A 16,983-nucleotide genomic window follows, 5' to 3' on the forward strand; every position below is an offset into this window, starting at 1 on the left:
ATAACTTATGGTGGTGGCTGCTAGTAGTTGGCATGGCTGTGGCAATTTCTTAAAAATAAGGCAACAATGGCATTTGCCACATACATTAACCCACCCTTTCACAAAAGATTTTTTTCAGCATGTAATGCTGCCAGATAGCATTTTACCCATAGAGAATCTTTTTTCAAAATTGGAATTAATCCTCTCAAACTCTAATGCTACTTTATAAAGTAAGTTTAAGTAATATTCCATATCTTCTGTTGTCATTCAACAATGATCATAACATCTTCACCAGGAGTAGATTCCATCTCAAGAAATAAGTTTCTTGCTCTTCTCTAAGAAGTAACTCCTCGGCCGGGCGCGGTGGCTCAAGCCTGTAATCCCAGCACTTTAGGAGGCCGAGACGGGCGGATCACGAGGTCAGGAGATCGAGACCATCCTGGCTAACACGGTGAAACACCGTCTCTACTAAAAAGTGCAAAAAACTAGCCGGGCGAGGTGGCGGGCGCCTGTAGTCCCAGCTACCTACTTGGGAGGCTGAGGCAGGAGAATGGCGTAAACCCAGGAGGCGGAACTTGCAGTGAGCTGAGATCTGGCCACTGCACCCCAGCCTGGGCGACAGAGCGAGACTCCGTCTCAAAAAAAAAAAAAAAAAAAAAAGAAGTAACTCCTCACTTATTTGTTTTATCATGAGATTTCATCATTTCTGTTACACCATTAAGTTCCACTTCTAATTATAGGTATCTTTCTAGTTTTATTATATTTGCAGTTACTTATTCCATTGAAGTTTTGTTAAAGGACCAACAGGTTCATATGCTTACTGTCCAATAATAGTCCAATTACACTAAGACGTCAGGTTTGGCAGCAAAGAAGGAGTTTAATAATTGCAGGGCACTTAACAAGGAGATGAGAAGAGAATCTCAAATCCAGCTCCTCAAGGAGCTCTGGACTGGAGGTTTTAAGGAGATCATACACGGTGATGGACTGGAAAATTTGGGTAATTAATTGGTCAGGGTAGTAGGAACAAAGTTATCAGAACAAGAAACGACATTATTTGCTGAGTCAGTTCCTTGTGGGGTCCTCTAGATTACCTGGCATCAGTGAAGTCCCTCAGATCAGCTGGCATCAGTGAGGTCCTTCAGACCTGCTGAGTCAGTAGTTTTATCAGTGTGCTGGACCTGAAGGAATACCTCAGAAGGAAAGTTGATCATTTCATAATGTTTAAGTTATTATCTATAGAAGAGTTAAGAGGAACTGTAATCTTGTAACAGGGTCTACATAATTATAGGACAATAGCCAAAAAACTATGAGGAAGTGAGTCAGAGAACAAGCTAAGCTAATGATTAATGCTGAATATACTACAAGCTTGATTTACTTTTCTCTTTTTCTCTCATTATCGTTGATTACCTTAACAAAGTTTATAAAGATAGTGTCATCTTCACACTCTCAATATCTTACATGATGGTTGCAAGAATCAACATGTATATGCTATATCATAAATGAACATTTAAAATATTACATTACATAAAAGAAGCCACTCACGAAATACCACATATTGCATGATTGCATGTATTAAAAATCATCCAGAATAGGCAAATCTATAGAGATAGAAATTCAGATAGCAATTACCCAGCACAGGGGAAATGCAGAAACTAGAGGTGGAGAGGAAAAGGCTAAAGGTTATAGGGCTTATTTTGGGGAGATAAAAAGGCTCTCAAATTGATTGTTATGGTAGATGCATAATTCTGTGGCTATACTATGAAACATTAAATTTTACATAATAATTGATAAATTGTATGATATTTAAATTATATGTCAACAAGGTGTACAAAATATGTGCACCATGTTTAGTCATTTTATCTTTAGCTTTGTGTCAAATGGACTGCAGAAACATGACCTTTCACTGCTACAATTCTGGACACTCTTCTAAATATATTTCATAAGACAAATGGCATGTCCATACAAGATCCCTGATATTAGCTGAAGGGTAGCACTCAGAAACATAAACGGGAAATTAATCACATCTGTGTAAACAGGTCATTTACCTTCATTTGTCTCCTTGCCATCCACATGCTCGGAATGTTGATTTAATGATATTGTATGTACTTTGAAGTATAAGGGTTACATTTTAACTTCTTGGTTAATTTACCTTTGGATATAACCATGAGAAATGACAAAAAGGAACAGCAACTGGAAAACAAGCATTGCATTGCACCAGGATGTCTGTGAAATGGACTTCAGTAATTCTGCTAATACAACTGAGCTTTTACTTTAGCGCTGGGAGTTGTGGAAAGGTGCTGGTGTGGGCGGCAGAATATAGTCATTGGATGAATATGAAGACAATCCTGGAAGAGCTTGTCCAGAGAGGTCATGAGGTGACTGTCCTGGCATCTTCAGCTTCCATTATTTTTGATCCCAACAACTCATCCGCTCTTAAAATTGAAGTCTTTCCTACATCTTTAACTAAAACTGAGTTTGGAAATATAGTCACGCAAGAGGTTAAGAGATGGATAGACCTTCCAAAAGATACATTTTGGTTATATTTTTCACAAACGCAAGAAATCATGTGGAAGTTTGGCGATATAAGTATAAATTTCTGTAAAGATGTGGTTTCAAATAAGAAATTAATGAAGAAACTACAAGAGTCAAGATTTGATGTCATTTTAGCAGATCCTATTTTTCCCTGTAGTGAGCTGCTGGCTGAGCTATTTAACATACCCCTTGTGTACAGTCTCCGCTTCACTCCTGGCTACGTTTTTGAAAAGCATTGTGGGGGATTTCTTTTCCCTCCCTCCTATGTACCTGTTGTTATGTCAGAATTAAGTGATCAAATGACTTTCATGGAGAGGGTAAAAAATATGATCCATATGCTTTATTTTGACTTTTGTTTCCAATTGTATGACATGAAGAAGTGGGATCAGTTTTATAGTGAAGTTCTAGGTAAGTATTTTTTTTTCAATCTGTAACTTATTTGTGTCTTTGAAACAGAGCTTATATAAAGCCATAAAGTCAGGGTAGTGGGGTTTTGGTCAGTGAATTTATAAAATGAAAATACAAGATGATCTATCAATCTCACAAGTATTATAGAAAAGTTCAAATTATAGGCTCAGTTAAAACCCTGGGGCCATCACTGACACAGAACACCCAAGGAAATCATAAACCTATGTATTAGTGCATCTAAGACTTTAAGCAATTACACATCTGTTTTACTATACATTGTTTTACATCTTAAATACAGTAAAACCCATCAAATAACATCTTACTGAAAGCATAGATTTAAAATGAGTAGTTACACATTTTTCTACAACTATCTATGTAACCGCAAAAATTACTTTTTCTTGTAAAGCTTGGTTTTCTTCTTTAGAAATCAAAAGATGTTCCCATGTTACCAGAAGGTTTCCTTCACAGTAGAGAGGGAGAATGTCTATATCTCTGATGCATAAATCATTAAAGGTAATTTGAAATTTCTAATGTTTCTATACTCTTTCATTAAAGAATTGGAAACCATTCATTTAAAGTCCAATCATCTTGTTGAAGTGTGAAGGTTGTTATATCTACATAGATTTTTTCAAACTATGTCTCTTTATTAAAAAATATAAGACAGATTAAAGTTGAGTACAAATCTTTATTTCAATAATTTCTCAAAAATTTCTAGCTATAATTTATAAATATATTTACTTAAAAATAATATTATTAAGATCTTACTTTGAATCTAAAAGAGTACAAGGATTTCAACCATACTCACAACATAGTCCACAGTTCACTTGAAGAACCAAAGATAAAAAATTAGCTTAATAAGTTGTGTAAGCTAGTCAATTTTTAGAAAATTATTTTTATGTGTACAGTGGAATTAATTGACTATGGAGCTCAAAGAGTTGTTTAAATGTCCATATGCTATGAATGAAGCTTTAAAAAGAAAAGAAATTGATGTTTAATTCTCTATGGCTTATTTTAATAATTGTTTGTGATTGTGAGTATACTGATGTGACATTAGAGATGTAGCTTAACCTCACAATTCTCCTACTACTTTGCTTTTCTTATAAATATACTTGGACAAAATAAATAATACATAAAATAAAATTATGTCTATAGATGAATATATGTATATATTTTTCAAAGCACAGACATTTTGCTTATACTTTTGCCTTCATTATTCTAATCCCTTTCAGAAAATAACCTAATGTAATTATCTTGTGACATCCACCTTTTCTTTTTTTTATCCTTGTCAGGAAGACCCACTACATTATCTGAGACAATGGGGAAAGCTGACATATGGCTTATTCGAAACTCCTGGAATTTTCAGTTTCCACATCCACTCTTACCAAATGTTGATTTTATTGGAGGACTCCTCTGCAGACCTGCCAAACCCCTGCCTAAGGTAAACATACTTTCATTGGTTTTATTTTGTTGGTTTTGAAGTTTCAGTAGAATTGATTCTACGGTCTTCATTCAGAGTGGTTGACTTACACTGAAAGAAAGATGGGAAGTGGGTGGGGTAAAGCAGATACCAATTAGAAAGTCATGTACATATTGATACCATCACAAGTATATGAGTTTTATGAGTACTACAAGTAGAGGGGAATACTAAGGAGACTTCAAAAACAGAGTTGGTTAAATTAAAATCTTCATTATTTAACACCTAAGAAGGTATTGATCATTCATTCAAATAATATTTACAAAGGGATTAGCACGAAACACAGTTAAGTACAGAATTTTCAGAGAAAAAAAAAAGGACACAGTTTCTGTCCCCACATACTTTACATTCTACTTGAAAAGATAGAATATGTGCAAGTAATAAAAATTATATAGAAACTATTATCTCAAGGAAAAACCCAATGTCAAGAAAGCATCAGTGGAGATAATAGAAAGTATCCTGGAGTCACTGATTACTAGATGAGAGCTGAACAATATGCAAGAATAAGTAAAAGAATGATGGGGAGAGACAGGCAAAAGAAGGAAAGCAGGTAAAGTGGTCAGGACAGTTCTCAAGTCCTCAGGTTTAGTTTGCAGGAAGAGACTAAGGATCAGATGATACTGAGAAGCAAATTAGAGCCAGATACATATTGGGAGTTGAAATATTTATTAAGCACATTGAAAGACTATGAAAAGAGTTAAGACAGAAAGATATATGAAAAGATTCACTTCTTTAAGAAGAGCTTTCAAGATATTCAATGATTAAATTGCAAGAGGGTCAGAATAAAGAGCCAACCCTTCAGGAAATTTTGCATGGATTCAGGTAGTAGATGATGGAAAAGTAGACTAGAATGTTGATAGAAATAATGATGCCTACATTTACAAAAATAGTGGCAACTTCCCGTTGTGTGGAAAAAATATTAACACAGACAAAACACTTGAAATGTCTCTGGCCTGTAGTTAGTTACTCATAAATATTATTAATTTTGCAATTATTGTTATTTTGTTATTTTGCTAATACTAGTAATTACTTAACATGCGCAGGTCACTGGAGATGTCATTCTTCATTTAATAGAGCAGATTTTTCAGTACATCAGAATTACATTCTCTTGCAAAGTCACAGCTGACAGGCACCTGTGTCATGCGCGTCCGTGTGAAGAGACCACCGAACAGTCTGTGTGAGCAACATGGCTGTTTATTTCACCTGGGTGCCGGCGGGCTGAGTCCGAAAAGAGGGTCAGCAAAGGGAGATAAGGGTGGGGTGTTTTATAGGATTTGGGTAGATAAAGGAAAATTACAGTCAAAGGGGGAGTGTTCTCTGGGAGGCAGGAGTGGGGGTCACAAGGTGCTCAATGGGGGAGATTTTGGAGCCAGGATGAGCCAGGAAAAGGAATTTCACAGGATAATATCATCGCTTAAGGCAAGGACTGGTCATTTTCAATTCTTTTGTGGGATCCCTGACTTCCCACAACAATGAGTTAGTTGAAATTCTAAAATTCTCCCATAGGTAATGAGGATCTTTACCAGTATTGCAGCTTAAAACACTTCCTCAATAAAATAAAAGTGTTCCTGTAATATTTGCATACAAACTCAGTTTCACTTGATCTTACTAAAGCATTTAAATCATTCTTCATTGAGACCCCAGGGGTTTACATATTACAGCATAAACATACGCTATGAAAGCAGATGATTTTTGCCATATGACAAGCAACTGATTAAAGCTTCCTGTGTCAACTTGTCTTAACATCATAGTTGCCTGACAGAGAAGCACAGAGATGAAGAACAATGCATATATAATAAAGACCAAATAATTTATACCACTTGTATCTGAATAGTGCCCTTAGTTTCAATACCAAACTAATTCTGTCAGCATATAAGATTATATTCTTTATGAAAGAACACAATAAATCCATATATTTTAAATTAATATCACACTTTTGAGACATATGTATAAAGCAAGCATTCTTTATCACATTAATATGTAATCTCTTAGAATATAATTTTTGTCCACATAAAGTTGAGTTTTTATTCCGTTGTTAAAACTCAATATCTATGATGAATGCAAATTGCATGGACTTTATATGATAACTTTCCCAAGAGACAAAAGCTGGGGTAAGGCTAATGAAAAATCTAAGCCACCTTACCCTACTCTTCAAAGATTTCCCCACTCACAATAAGGGAAACTGATAGTGTCAGTAGGAAGGGGAAGAGAGTAGGATTTGTAGAAAAACAAGAAAAAGGATGACTAGAAATACAGTAGTGATAATTACTACTATTAGCTGTTGTCATTAACTTGCAGAAAGATTTGAATGCAAGTCAATGGTTGTGAAACCAATTCCTTGTTTATTATGTAAAATAATTGCTAACCCAGTCAGGTTGCTTTCATTTCAATTAAATATTAGATTCTCAGATAATTTCTATATAAGAGAATAAAACACTTGACAAAATGCATCAGGTGTTTTAAAAATGAACATTGCCATGAGTTTTATAATATATTCATGTGAAATCATACAGAGAAAAAAATTAATCAAGGTGTACCTATTCAACATTATGGAAAATAGGCATAAAATTAACATTGGAAGTAGTCCAACATCTTAAATGCAGGAATGACTAAAAACTTATACTATGTGCATACAATAGCATTACAATAATTTTATCAATGAAATATTCAATTACACTGTCAACTGTAATACAAATAAAGGGAGTTAGAAAATGATAAAGGTAAAAAGATGATAAGTTTTTGCAGGAGGAAAATACTGAGTAACATTAACATTTTCTAAGTAAGTGTCACATGTGTACATTGAGCTATATAAATAGGACAAAAGTCATGATGAAAAATATATTTTACATAAATAATATCACAACATAAAAATTTTAGAAAAATTTTATTTAAAAAGTTTTTCATGCTTTTTAAAAATTCTTGACATTAATCTTATATTATTTTTATTACATTATCACAGAAGAAGAAACAACCAGTCCATATCAGTGATGAATCTGTAAACAGAGGTTAGGTTCCTTCAACACTGCATGGATAAACAGGGCTCTTGGCATCAAGCTAGTGAGGTAAACCACTGAACACCAGTTACAGTAAATATGGCTACAGTCAACTGCAATCACACACAATACCTAGATGCCCCAAGTATTACCTGGAAGAGCAGTACAATGACTCTTACCTTAAGATTAAAAATCATATTTTAAATAACACTCTGTTATATGTGGTCTGCACAGTTAACATTTGGACTTTTTTTCTTTGTTTTGTTAAGAACCATTAGGAAAATTTTACCACAATGATTAAATCTGAAAGTATTTAAGTTTAAATATTGGCTTACATTGGAGAACGCAAGTCAGAATAATTCTCAATGAATCGCAGCCAAGCACATCTTCACGAGGAGTGTGATGTGGTGTGAGTGAGCTACTCAAAAGAGAGACAAGATCTCCCCTGCAGAAAAGCCTGGTGGCCTCTTCTATTCTGATGCAGGTGCTGTCTCTGACACACAACAAAGTGATGATGAGAGTTCCTCACATGTAATTATAAATAGTAAATCAAGTGAGCAGTGTGATTTCAGGTCAATAGGTGCTCCACCTAAACAATAACCTGAAAATATGATCATTCAACTATGTAACTGTATAGTGTAAAATTCTGTATTATGAATAAGACTCCTGGACTTACTCACAGAAATTTCAAATTACAATACCCGACTCCAGAATGTCAGTGGTTCTTAACTATCAGCTTTTATTTATTTATTTATTTATTTATTTATTTATTTATTTATTTTAGTTTTTCAAAAACTACCGGAAAACTCTGACAAACTTTCAGTGAAGTATAAAGCACTGTAGAGAAACATATATGTAGATAGAAAATTATCCCAACAGTGAGCAGCTTATCCTCAGAGCTCATAGTGAGGGAAGTAAACACTAATGGCTTCCAACTAAAAGAATCCTACAGAAAACCTGCCTGAAATCAACACAAGTGATTTAGTAGAACAACAATATAGAATTAAAGCTGAGTGGTGCCACTTTCCAAGAACCTATATTAGTAATTTTAGTAATATAAGAGAAGAGTCTGTGTGTAATATTTTTAACGTTATCCCCTGACTACAGTGTAATAGCTCCATTTCTTTTCTCCCTTACACACATGCACACAAATACATACATATACACACATAGTTACACAAATATCCTAACAGAGTCCACCTATCTCACATTATATATTTAATTGCAAAACCCAGAGTGATTGAGTCAGTTAGAAAATATTATTTACTCCAATAATTCCTTAAAGTACCTGATTTTCTCTCTTTAGTAACTTGTACCAATTCTTTCAGTTGTGCCTGCTGTGCTGTTATTCTTTTGTGATGAAACAAATTCTGTTTCACAGGAAATGGAAGAGTTTGTACAGAGCTCTGGAGAAAATGGTGTTGTGGTGTTTACTCTGGGGTCAGTGATCACTAACATGAAAGAAGAAAGGGCCAACGTAATTGCATCAGCCCTTGCCCAGATTCCACAAAAGGTAAGATGAAGTGTCTTACTGGTGTGGAAAACTACTGAAAGAGGCTGCTAAAGTTTGTAAGTAATCCAATCATAGAAATTTCTGACAAATGTGAAGTTGGCCAAAATTAAATGTGAGTATTCTATTTACATCAGTCTTTGAGTAGTTCTGATTTACTAACATCCCATGATCTCGTTCCTACACTTTTTCTCTTTTTACAGTTTAAACATTCTATACGTTTTGAATTCCACTCATGGAATAAGATATTTTCTTTACTGTAACAGGTTCTGTGGAGATTTGATGGGAAAAAACCAGATACCTTAGGTCTCAATACTCGGCTCTATAAGTGGATACCCCAGAATGACCTTCTAGGTAAGACTCGGGTGAACAAATACTGGATATATTAGTAACAGCACATTAGAGTGTTAATAGTTAATCATGAAACAAGCTTTTTCAATGTTTGTTAAGGAAAAACAAAATGTAACTTCTTTATATTTTTTTACCAGTCCAAGGGGAAAAAGAATATGCTATAATTATTGGCATTTTATGATATACACTCATATTCTTTATGGTCAGAATCAACAAGAATCTTTATTTCTGGTATTACTATATCTCACAGAATTTTTCAATAACTTCCTGAACTGTCTCTCTGTCTCCTATTTCTACAACTTTACACCTGTTGTTTCCTCTCCTGCAGGGTTATTTCAAGTACCACCAAAAATAATAGCTCTTCTATCATCAATGACTCTGTATTTTCTGAAAGATTAAATTGCTAATCTTAATCATAAAGTGATGACAGGTCATGATGAAGTGTGACCTGTCCTTCCTCAATCCTAGCACCACCATCAACCCACTGCCTGCTGCCTTGCACACCCCACATATCACACTCTGTGACTGCACTTAAAATAGCAGTTCACTTCATGCCCATCTCTTTGCTGTCTTCTTTATTGTATATTTTAAAAATCTAGATCACACATTTTTGCTAGTCCAACTGGAAATCTTGTATTGTTTTGCAGTCTGAAGTCACACACACCATGCAGCCTTCACTTGCATACCTAGCACAAGTACGTGTTTTTCCTCTGAAGTCTGAAAGCAATAGCAAAATAGTTCAATGTGTTATCTAGAAAACACTGTCACTTTCAGAGCCTTTCATTGTGCATCTCGTTTTATTCCTATGAATAATTTTGCTAAAATACATGCAATCCTAGGTCATCCAAAAACCAGAGCTTTTATAACTCACGGTGGAGCCAATGGCATCTACGAGGCGATCTACCATGGGGTCCCTATGGTGGGCATTCCAATGTTTGCCGATCAACCTGATAACATTGCTCACATGAAGGCCAGAGGAGCAGCTGTTAGATTGGACTTCAACACAATGTCGAGTACAGACTTGGTGAATGCACTGAAGACAGTAATTAATGATCCTTTGTGAGTAGAACAATATTTTTCATTAGATGGTATTTATAGATAACTTCTCTTGTCAATAGTTAGTGTGAGTTTCATCCTTTTTATAAGAGAGTAATTCTGAAATAATTTAAATGATTTAACCAGTCTGAAATCTACTTTTATTTTGTATCAGTTATTTAAATATCGTATTTGAAAACCATACATCTAATGAATAGCCAGTTAGTGAAACAATTTTCTACACAAAAATACTTTTAAAATGATATAGAGAATATAAAAAATACATTTCTTAAAATTTTGACATAATGAATCCTTAGTAGAAAGGAAGAATAAATGAAATAATATAATAAATACTTTAATTCAATATCTAAAATGCCTCAGAATATAACTATTTTCCTGCTGAAAAATTAACTTTTATTATTATCATTACTGTAATGGACTTGAAAATGAGATTTAATTTTGATACCATAAAATCTTTCTGTTTATGGTATAAAATCCAAATATATTTGCTATGTTTACAGAGCCATGAAGCCATCACTATTGCATAATTTTAGAACATTTTTGTCGGCACAAAAGAAACTACAATGACACAGAATTCATTTCCTATGACAGCTTAGCCCTAGTCTAACACTAGTTTGTTTTCTTTCTCTAGAGATTGTTATCTATAGGTATTTCATATAAATGGAATCATACAGTTTATGGTGCTGTGTAAATGACATTTCACCTAGCTTAATTTTTTGTTGTTTTTTATGATGTTAGTTTTATCCACATTGTTGTGCATTTTAATACTTCATTTCTTTTTACAGCAGTTTAACATTTTTTAGTAAGGATATGTCATATTTTAGTTGTTAACTTATCAGGTCATTGGCCTTTGATTGTTTCCAATTGTGGTTACTAGGAATATTGCTACACAAGTTTTTGTATAAACCTGTTTTCCTTTCTTTTGGGTTGATACTACAAGTGGAATTGCTGGCTCATGTAGGAACTGTAAATTTCTGAAGAACTGCTAAACTGTCTTCCAAAGTACTTGTTTCATTCATCACTACCACCAGCAGTATAACATGGTTACGATTCCTCCACACTTTTGCCAAATGAGTTATTATCTATCTTTTTGTTACAGCCTTCTTAGTGGGTGTAAAATGATCTCTCATCCTGGTCTCGGATTGCATTTTCATTACGGCTAAAGACGTTGAGAATCCTTATATGTGCTTACTGATCATTCGTATATCTTCTTTGAAAACATGTCTACTACAATCCTTGGAACATTTTTAAACTTTGCTATTTGTCTTATTATTAAGTTTTAAGAACTATTTATATATTAAGGGTCATTTCAAATATATAATTTTTAAATATTTTGTCCCATTCTGGGTGCACTAAATTCTCCTTTTGGATAATGGTCTTTGAAGCACAAAAAATATAATTTTAAGTCAAATTTTTAGTAATTGATTTTTTCACACCCAAAGATATCAATGCGCAAAATTCCTTGTGGAGTCCAGCTATCATCAATTCAGCATTTATAACTACTATCAATAATGCTATCAAATAAAGAGAGTATCATCGAAAGGAATACGTTAAAATTACTTTATCACAAAAAAAAAAGAAGGTTAATGAATGATAAAAATGCCTTTAAAGAAGATAGGAAATAATTGGAAAGAAACACAAACCAACTTGGACAAACAGAAAAAATATATACAAAGCAAACTGGTTGATTTAAATGTGATTATGGAAATACTTTCACTCAATCTAAAGAGACTTAAAAAAAGAGCTAATAATGGGTAAAGACATAAAACATTTGAGGAACACAATTAACAAATGGAATCTTATAATGTAAAATGATACATACACATGCACATATGTACATATACAACACACATGTATGTATTATACATATCAACTGGAAGACATATTTTCTTAGAGCATGTCAAATAGTAATTTGAAGTGATTTGTGGTGGGCAATAACCAAAGACTTAGTAAATATAATAAGATTTAATGTCATAGAAACTGTATGATGCAGTCATAGTGAAAGTAAGGGAGGTTATAAAAATTATAATATACCTTTAAATTTTAGAGATCAAAAAATACACTTCAAAAAAGGTTAAAGTCAAGAAGCGGATCACAATTATGCATCCAATTTTATCTCAGCAATTCTACTCTCAATTATATACCCAAGAGATATGTATAAATACATAAATCTAATACCATCTAGGAGAATGTTTATGATAGAGTTATCAATAGTGTCTAAAAATTGTTAGCAACACAAATACATATTAATCTTAAAATGAAGAAAAAATTTGTGCTTTATCAATCAACAAAATACTATACAGCAAAGGAATTATCCAACAACTACTACATTAATAAAAGACACTAATGAGTACATATTATATAATTCAATTACATAAACAAGCAAAACTAATGCATGCTATTTTAAGTCAGGTTAATATTTAATTGGAGGACAAAAGTAGTGATTAAATGGATCAAAAAAGAGAGTGATTCTAGGCAGGTTGTGATATCCTATCCTATACCACAATCTGAGCAGTATGTAAATAGATATCTTCACCTCAAAATAATGTTCAAGATGATCTTACGTTTTTGAACTATTCATTTAGTGTGCATATATTTGTCTTTTGTATTTAATATTTAAATGTTTATTTTATGAGATATAATGCATTTTAAAATTCTAGGAATCAAATAGCAAAATAAGCACAGAAAATAGAGAAAATTCTAGAGGTTCCATCATAGTGTGGTCAATAAAAGCCTCTCTTAGAAATAATCTTAGAAGGAAGCCATAAAAATGCAGAGAAGCATACTTTGGGTTGTAGCAAGAGAGAATACTCCAAGAGCAAGAGAGAGGGAAAACATGTGTAAGGTGCTAAGACAAGAACACCTTTGGGAGGTTAAAGAAAAAAATAAAAGGGCAATCTAGAAGACAGTGTGCAATGGAAAAGTGTTAGGAAAAGAGCTTGCCAGTGTCTAACAATGTAGGTTTCTGTAGACCAAATAACAGAGTTGGATTTTATCCTTTAAATAATGAGAAGCCAGGCAAAAGTCTTAATCAGTGGAGTGCTATAAACTGACTTTAATTGCAAAAAGTCATTCCGGCTACAGGGTGGGAAACAGTAGGAGACAAAAGAGTAATGTAGAAGCATAGTGACTAGCTATGAGGCCTGTCACTCACCATGACACAATTACTTTTTAGGAACTTAGAGATGGTAATTCTCATATTACATTTTCATGATCTTTGTTACAGCACTTAAAATGGTTCATGATGTTGAGCACATTCTCCATATGTCTGCTTGAGAACTAACAGTGTAATTGAATTGTTCATAATACAAAGGATAAATGCTTAAGGAATGAATATCCTATTTTTCCTGATGTGATTATTTCACATTGTATCAAAACAACTCATATACCCCATAAATATATGCACTTAATATATACCCATAAAAACTTAAAATTAAACAATTAAAAATATTAAAATGCTTTACATTTTCTCTGCTTCAAAAAAAATTAACTTTCTCACCTCACATTCAATTTCTACTTTAGAAAACATTTGTCAGTGAGAAAAGTTCAATTTAAAAGCCAAACTTTCTATGATGACTCAAATTAAAGTACACAAAGTCTATGTCAATTCTTTGACATTTACATTGAATTATTTGACACTTTAAAGTCTTTCATAAACTTGATATGCAGAGGCAAATTAACTTACTTTCAGTGTTAGTAAGGGAGGAGATCACTCCTCATATTGTCTTATGTCCAATTTCTGCCTCCAAAGAAAAAAGAAGAAAATACTAAAAGGTAGAAATGAAATCCACAAGCAGATAGCCCGGTGCCACTCTCTGGGCCGGGTAGTTAAAGATCGACCCCTGACCTAAGTGGTAATGTTATCTATAGATTCCAGCATTTTATGGAAAAGCATTGCAAAAATCCCTGTCCTCTTCTCTTCCGTTCTGATTACTGGTGCATGCAGCTCCCAGTCATGTACCCACTGCTTGCTCAATCGATCACGACCCTCTCACGTGGACCCTTGTAGAGGTGTGAGCCCTTAAAATGGACAGGAATTGCTCACTCAGGGATCTCAGTTCTTGAGACAGGAGTCTTGCTGATACTCCCAGCTGAATAAAACCCTTCCTCCTTTAACTTGGTGTCTGAGGAGTTTTATCTATGTCTCTTCCTGCTGCATTGGTATCTTTATTTTTATCCTTCAGATATAAAGAGAATGTTATGAAATTATCAAGAATTCAACATGATCAACCAGTGAAGCCCCTGGATCGAGCAGTCTTCTGGATTGAATTTGTCATGCGCCACAAAGGAGCTAAACACCTTCGGCCTGCAGCCCATGACCTCACCTGGTTCCAGTACCACTCTTTGGATGTGATTGGGTTCCTGCTGGCCTGTGTGGCTACTGTGATATTTATCATCATGAAATGTTGTCTGTTTTGTTTCTGGAAGTTTGCTAGAAAAGGAAAGGGAAAAAGTGATTAGTTATATCTGAGATATGAAGCTGGAAAACCTGAGAGATGAGACTACTTCAGTTTATTTCAGGAAGAAAGGTTATGATGCAAGATTTCTTTCTTCCTGTGACCAAAAAAATAAAAATAAAAACAAAAAACTTTTCAAAATTTACTTTGTCAAACAAAAATTTGTTTTTCAGAGATTTACCACCCAGTTAATGGTTAGAAACATTTTGTGGAAATGAAGAAAACACTTGGGAAAACACAAAATGATGTAAATCCATATGAGTTTGTATTGAAATTTGTTTAAGTTATATTGAAATTTGTTGTTCTAATTCATAGTTTACACAAAAAAAATTTACTCAGCTTAACTGTATTTCACACATTCTACATAAACACAAGAACATGAAGAAGTCCACTGACAGTATCAGTGCTGTTTTGCACATACTTAGAATAATTTGGCTTCATTTCGAACAGCATTGTTTGTTTTAACTGCTACGAAAGAAACCATTACATAGTGAAATTGTATAGAAAGTCTCTCTTCCTTTTGACATTTTAAGATGGGTAGTACTGCCAGCAAAGGAACAAAGCTGGATGGAGAATGACGTTGATGAGTTGAGAGAAGAAGGCTTCAGTCAATCAGAATTCTCAGAGCTAAAGGAGGAACTACATAATCAGCGCAAAGAAAGTAAAAACCATGAAAAAAGAATGGATGAATGGATAACGAGAATAATCAATGCAGAGAAGACCTTAAAAGAACTGATAAAGATGAAAGCCATAACAGGAGAACTATGTGATAAATGCACAAGCTTCAGTAACTGACTCGATCAACTGGAAGAAAGAGTATCAGCGACTGAAGATCAAATGAATGAAATGAAGTGAGAAGAGAAGTGTAGAGAAAGAAAGAGTAAAAAGAAATGAACAAAGCCTTCAAGAAATATGGGCTTTTGTGAAAAGACCAAATCTACATCTGACTGGTGTGCCTGAAAGTGACGGGGAAAATGGAACCAAGTTGGAAAACACTCTGCTGGATATCATCCAGGAGAACTTCCCCAACCTAGAAAGGCAGGCCAACATTCAAATTCAGGAAATACAGAGAATGCCACAAAGATACTCCTGGAGAAGAGCAACTCCAAGACACATAATTGTCAGATTCACCAAAGTTGAAATGAAGGAAAAAAATGTTAAGGGCAGCCAGAGAGAAAGGTCAGGGTACACACAAAATGAAGCCCATCAGACTAACAGCAGTTCTCTAGGCAGAAACTATGCAAGCCACAAGAGAGTGGAGGCCACTATTCAACATTCTCAAAGAAAAGAATTTTCAACATAGAATTTCATATCCAGCCAAAGTAAACTTCATAAGTGAAGGAGAAATAAAATCCTTTACATTCAAGCAAATGCTTAGAGATTTTGACACCACCTGGCCCACCCTACAAGAAATCCTGAAGGAAGCACTAAACATGGAAAGGAAAAACCAGTACCAGCCATTCCAAAAATATGTCAAAATGTAAAGTCCATCAATGTTAGGAAGAAACTGCATCAACTAGCAAGCAAAATAACCAGCTAATATCATAATGACAGGCTCAAGTTCACACATAACAATATTAACCTTAAGGGTAAATGGATTAAATGGTCCAATTAAAAGACACAGGCTGGCAAATTGGATAAAGAGTCAAGACCCATCAGTTGACTGCATTCAGGAGACCCATCTCATATGCAGAGACACACATAGGCTAAAAATAAAGGGATGGAGGAAGATCTACCAAGCAAATGGAGAACAAAAAAAAAAAAAAAAAAAAAAGGCAGGGGTTGTAATCCTAGTCTCTGATAAAACAGACTTTAAACCATCAAAGATCAAAAGAGACAAAGAAAGCCATTACATAATGGTAAAGGGATCAATTCAACAGGAAGAGCTAACTACCCTAAATATATATGCACCCAATACAGGAGCACCCAGATTCATAAAACAAGTCCTTAGAGACTTACAAAGAGATTTAGACTCCCATGCAATAATAATGGGAGATTTTAACACCCCACTGTGAACATTACACAGATCAATGAGACAGAAAGTTAACAAGGATATCCAGGAATTGAACTCAACTCTGCACCAAGCAGACCTAATAGACATCTACAGAACTCTCCACCCCAAATCAACAGAATATACATTCTTCTCAGCACCACATCACATTTATTCAAAAACTGACCACATAGTTGGAAGTAAAGCACTCCTCAGCAAATGTAAAACAACAG

The 16,983-nt window shown here is 34.2% G+C and overlaps 1 protein-coding gene and 1 pseudogene across 1 annotated transcript; both read left to right on the forward strand.

Moving 5' to 3' along the window:
- The window catches only part of LOC103235583 (UDP-glucuronosyltransferase 2B4-like), a 53,914-nt pseudogene extending 52,930 nt beyond the window's left edge, over positions 1-984 (forward strand).
- Positions 985-2,040: 1,056 nt separating this feature from the next.
- On the forward strand, positions 2,041-14,905 carry LOC103235587 (UDP-glucuronosyltransferase 2B33). The gene is made up of 6 exons (XM_037989378.2): positions 2,041-2,919; positions 4,209-4,357; positions 8,768-8,899; positions 9,163-9,250; positions 10,087-10,306; positions 14,488-14,905. The coding sequence occupies exons 1-6, from the start codon at positions 2,199-2,201 to the stop codon at positions 14,762-14,764; spliced, it is 1,587 nt and encodes a 528-aa protein (XP_037845306.2). The 5' UTR covers positions 2,041-2,198; the 3' UTR covers positions 14,765-14,905.
- The last annotated feature ends 2,078 nt before the right edge of the window (positions 14,906-16,983 follow it).

This window comes from Chlorocebus sabaeus, chromosome 7 (assembly GCF_047675955.1).
Source record: "Chlorocebus sabaeus isolate Y175 chromosome 7, mChlSab1.0.hap1, whole genome shotgun sequence".
Lineage (NCBI taxonomy): Eukaryota > Metazoa > Chordata > Mammalia > Primates > Cercopithecidae > Chlorocebus > Chlorocebus sabaeus.

What these genes read in the sequence shown, in the direction of transcription:
- LOC103235587 (XM_037989378.2), top strand. Translation starts at nt 2,199, where the DNA reads ATGTCTGTGAAATGGACTTCAGTAATTCTGCTAATACAACTGAGCTTT. An exon ending in GTTTTATAGTGAAGTTCTAG is followed by an intron (nt 2,920 to 4,208) that starts GTAAGTATTTTT and finishes TATCCTTGTCAG; the next exon opens with GAAGACCCACTACATTATCT. An exon ending in TTGCCCAGATTCCACAAAAG is followed by an intron (nt 8,900 to 9,162) that starts GTAAGATGAAGT and finishes TTACTGTAACAG; the next exon opens with GTTCTGTGGAGATTTGATGG.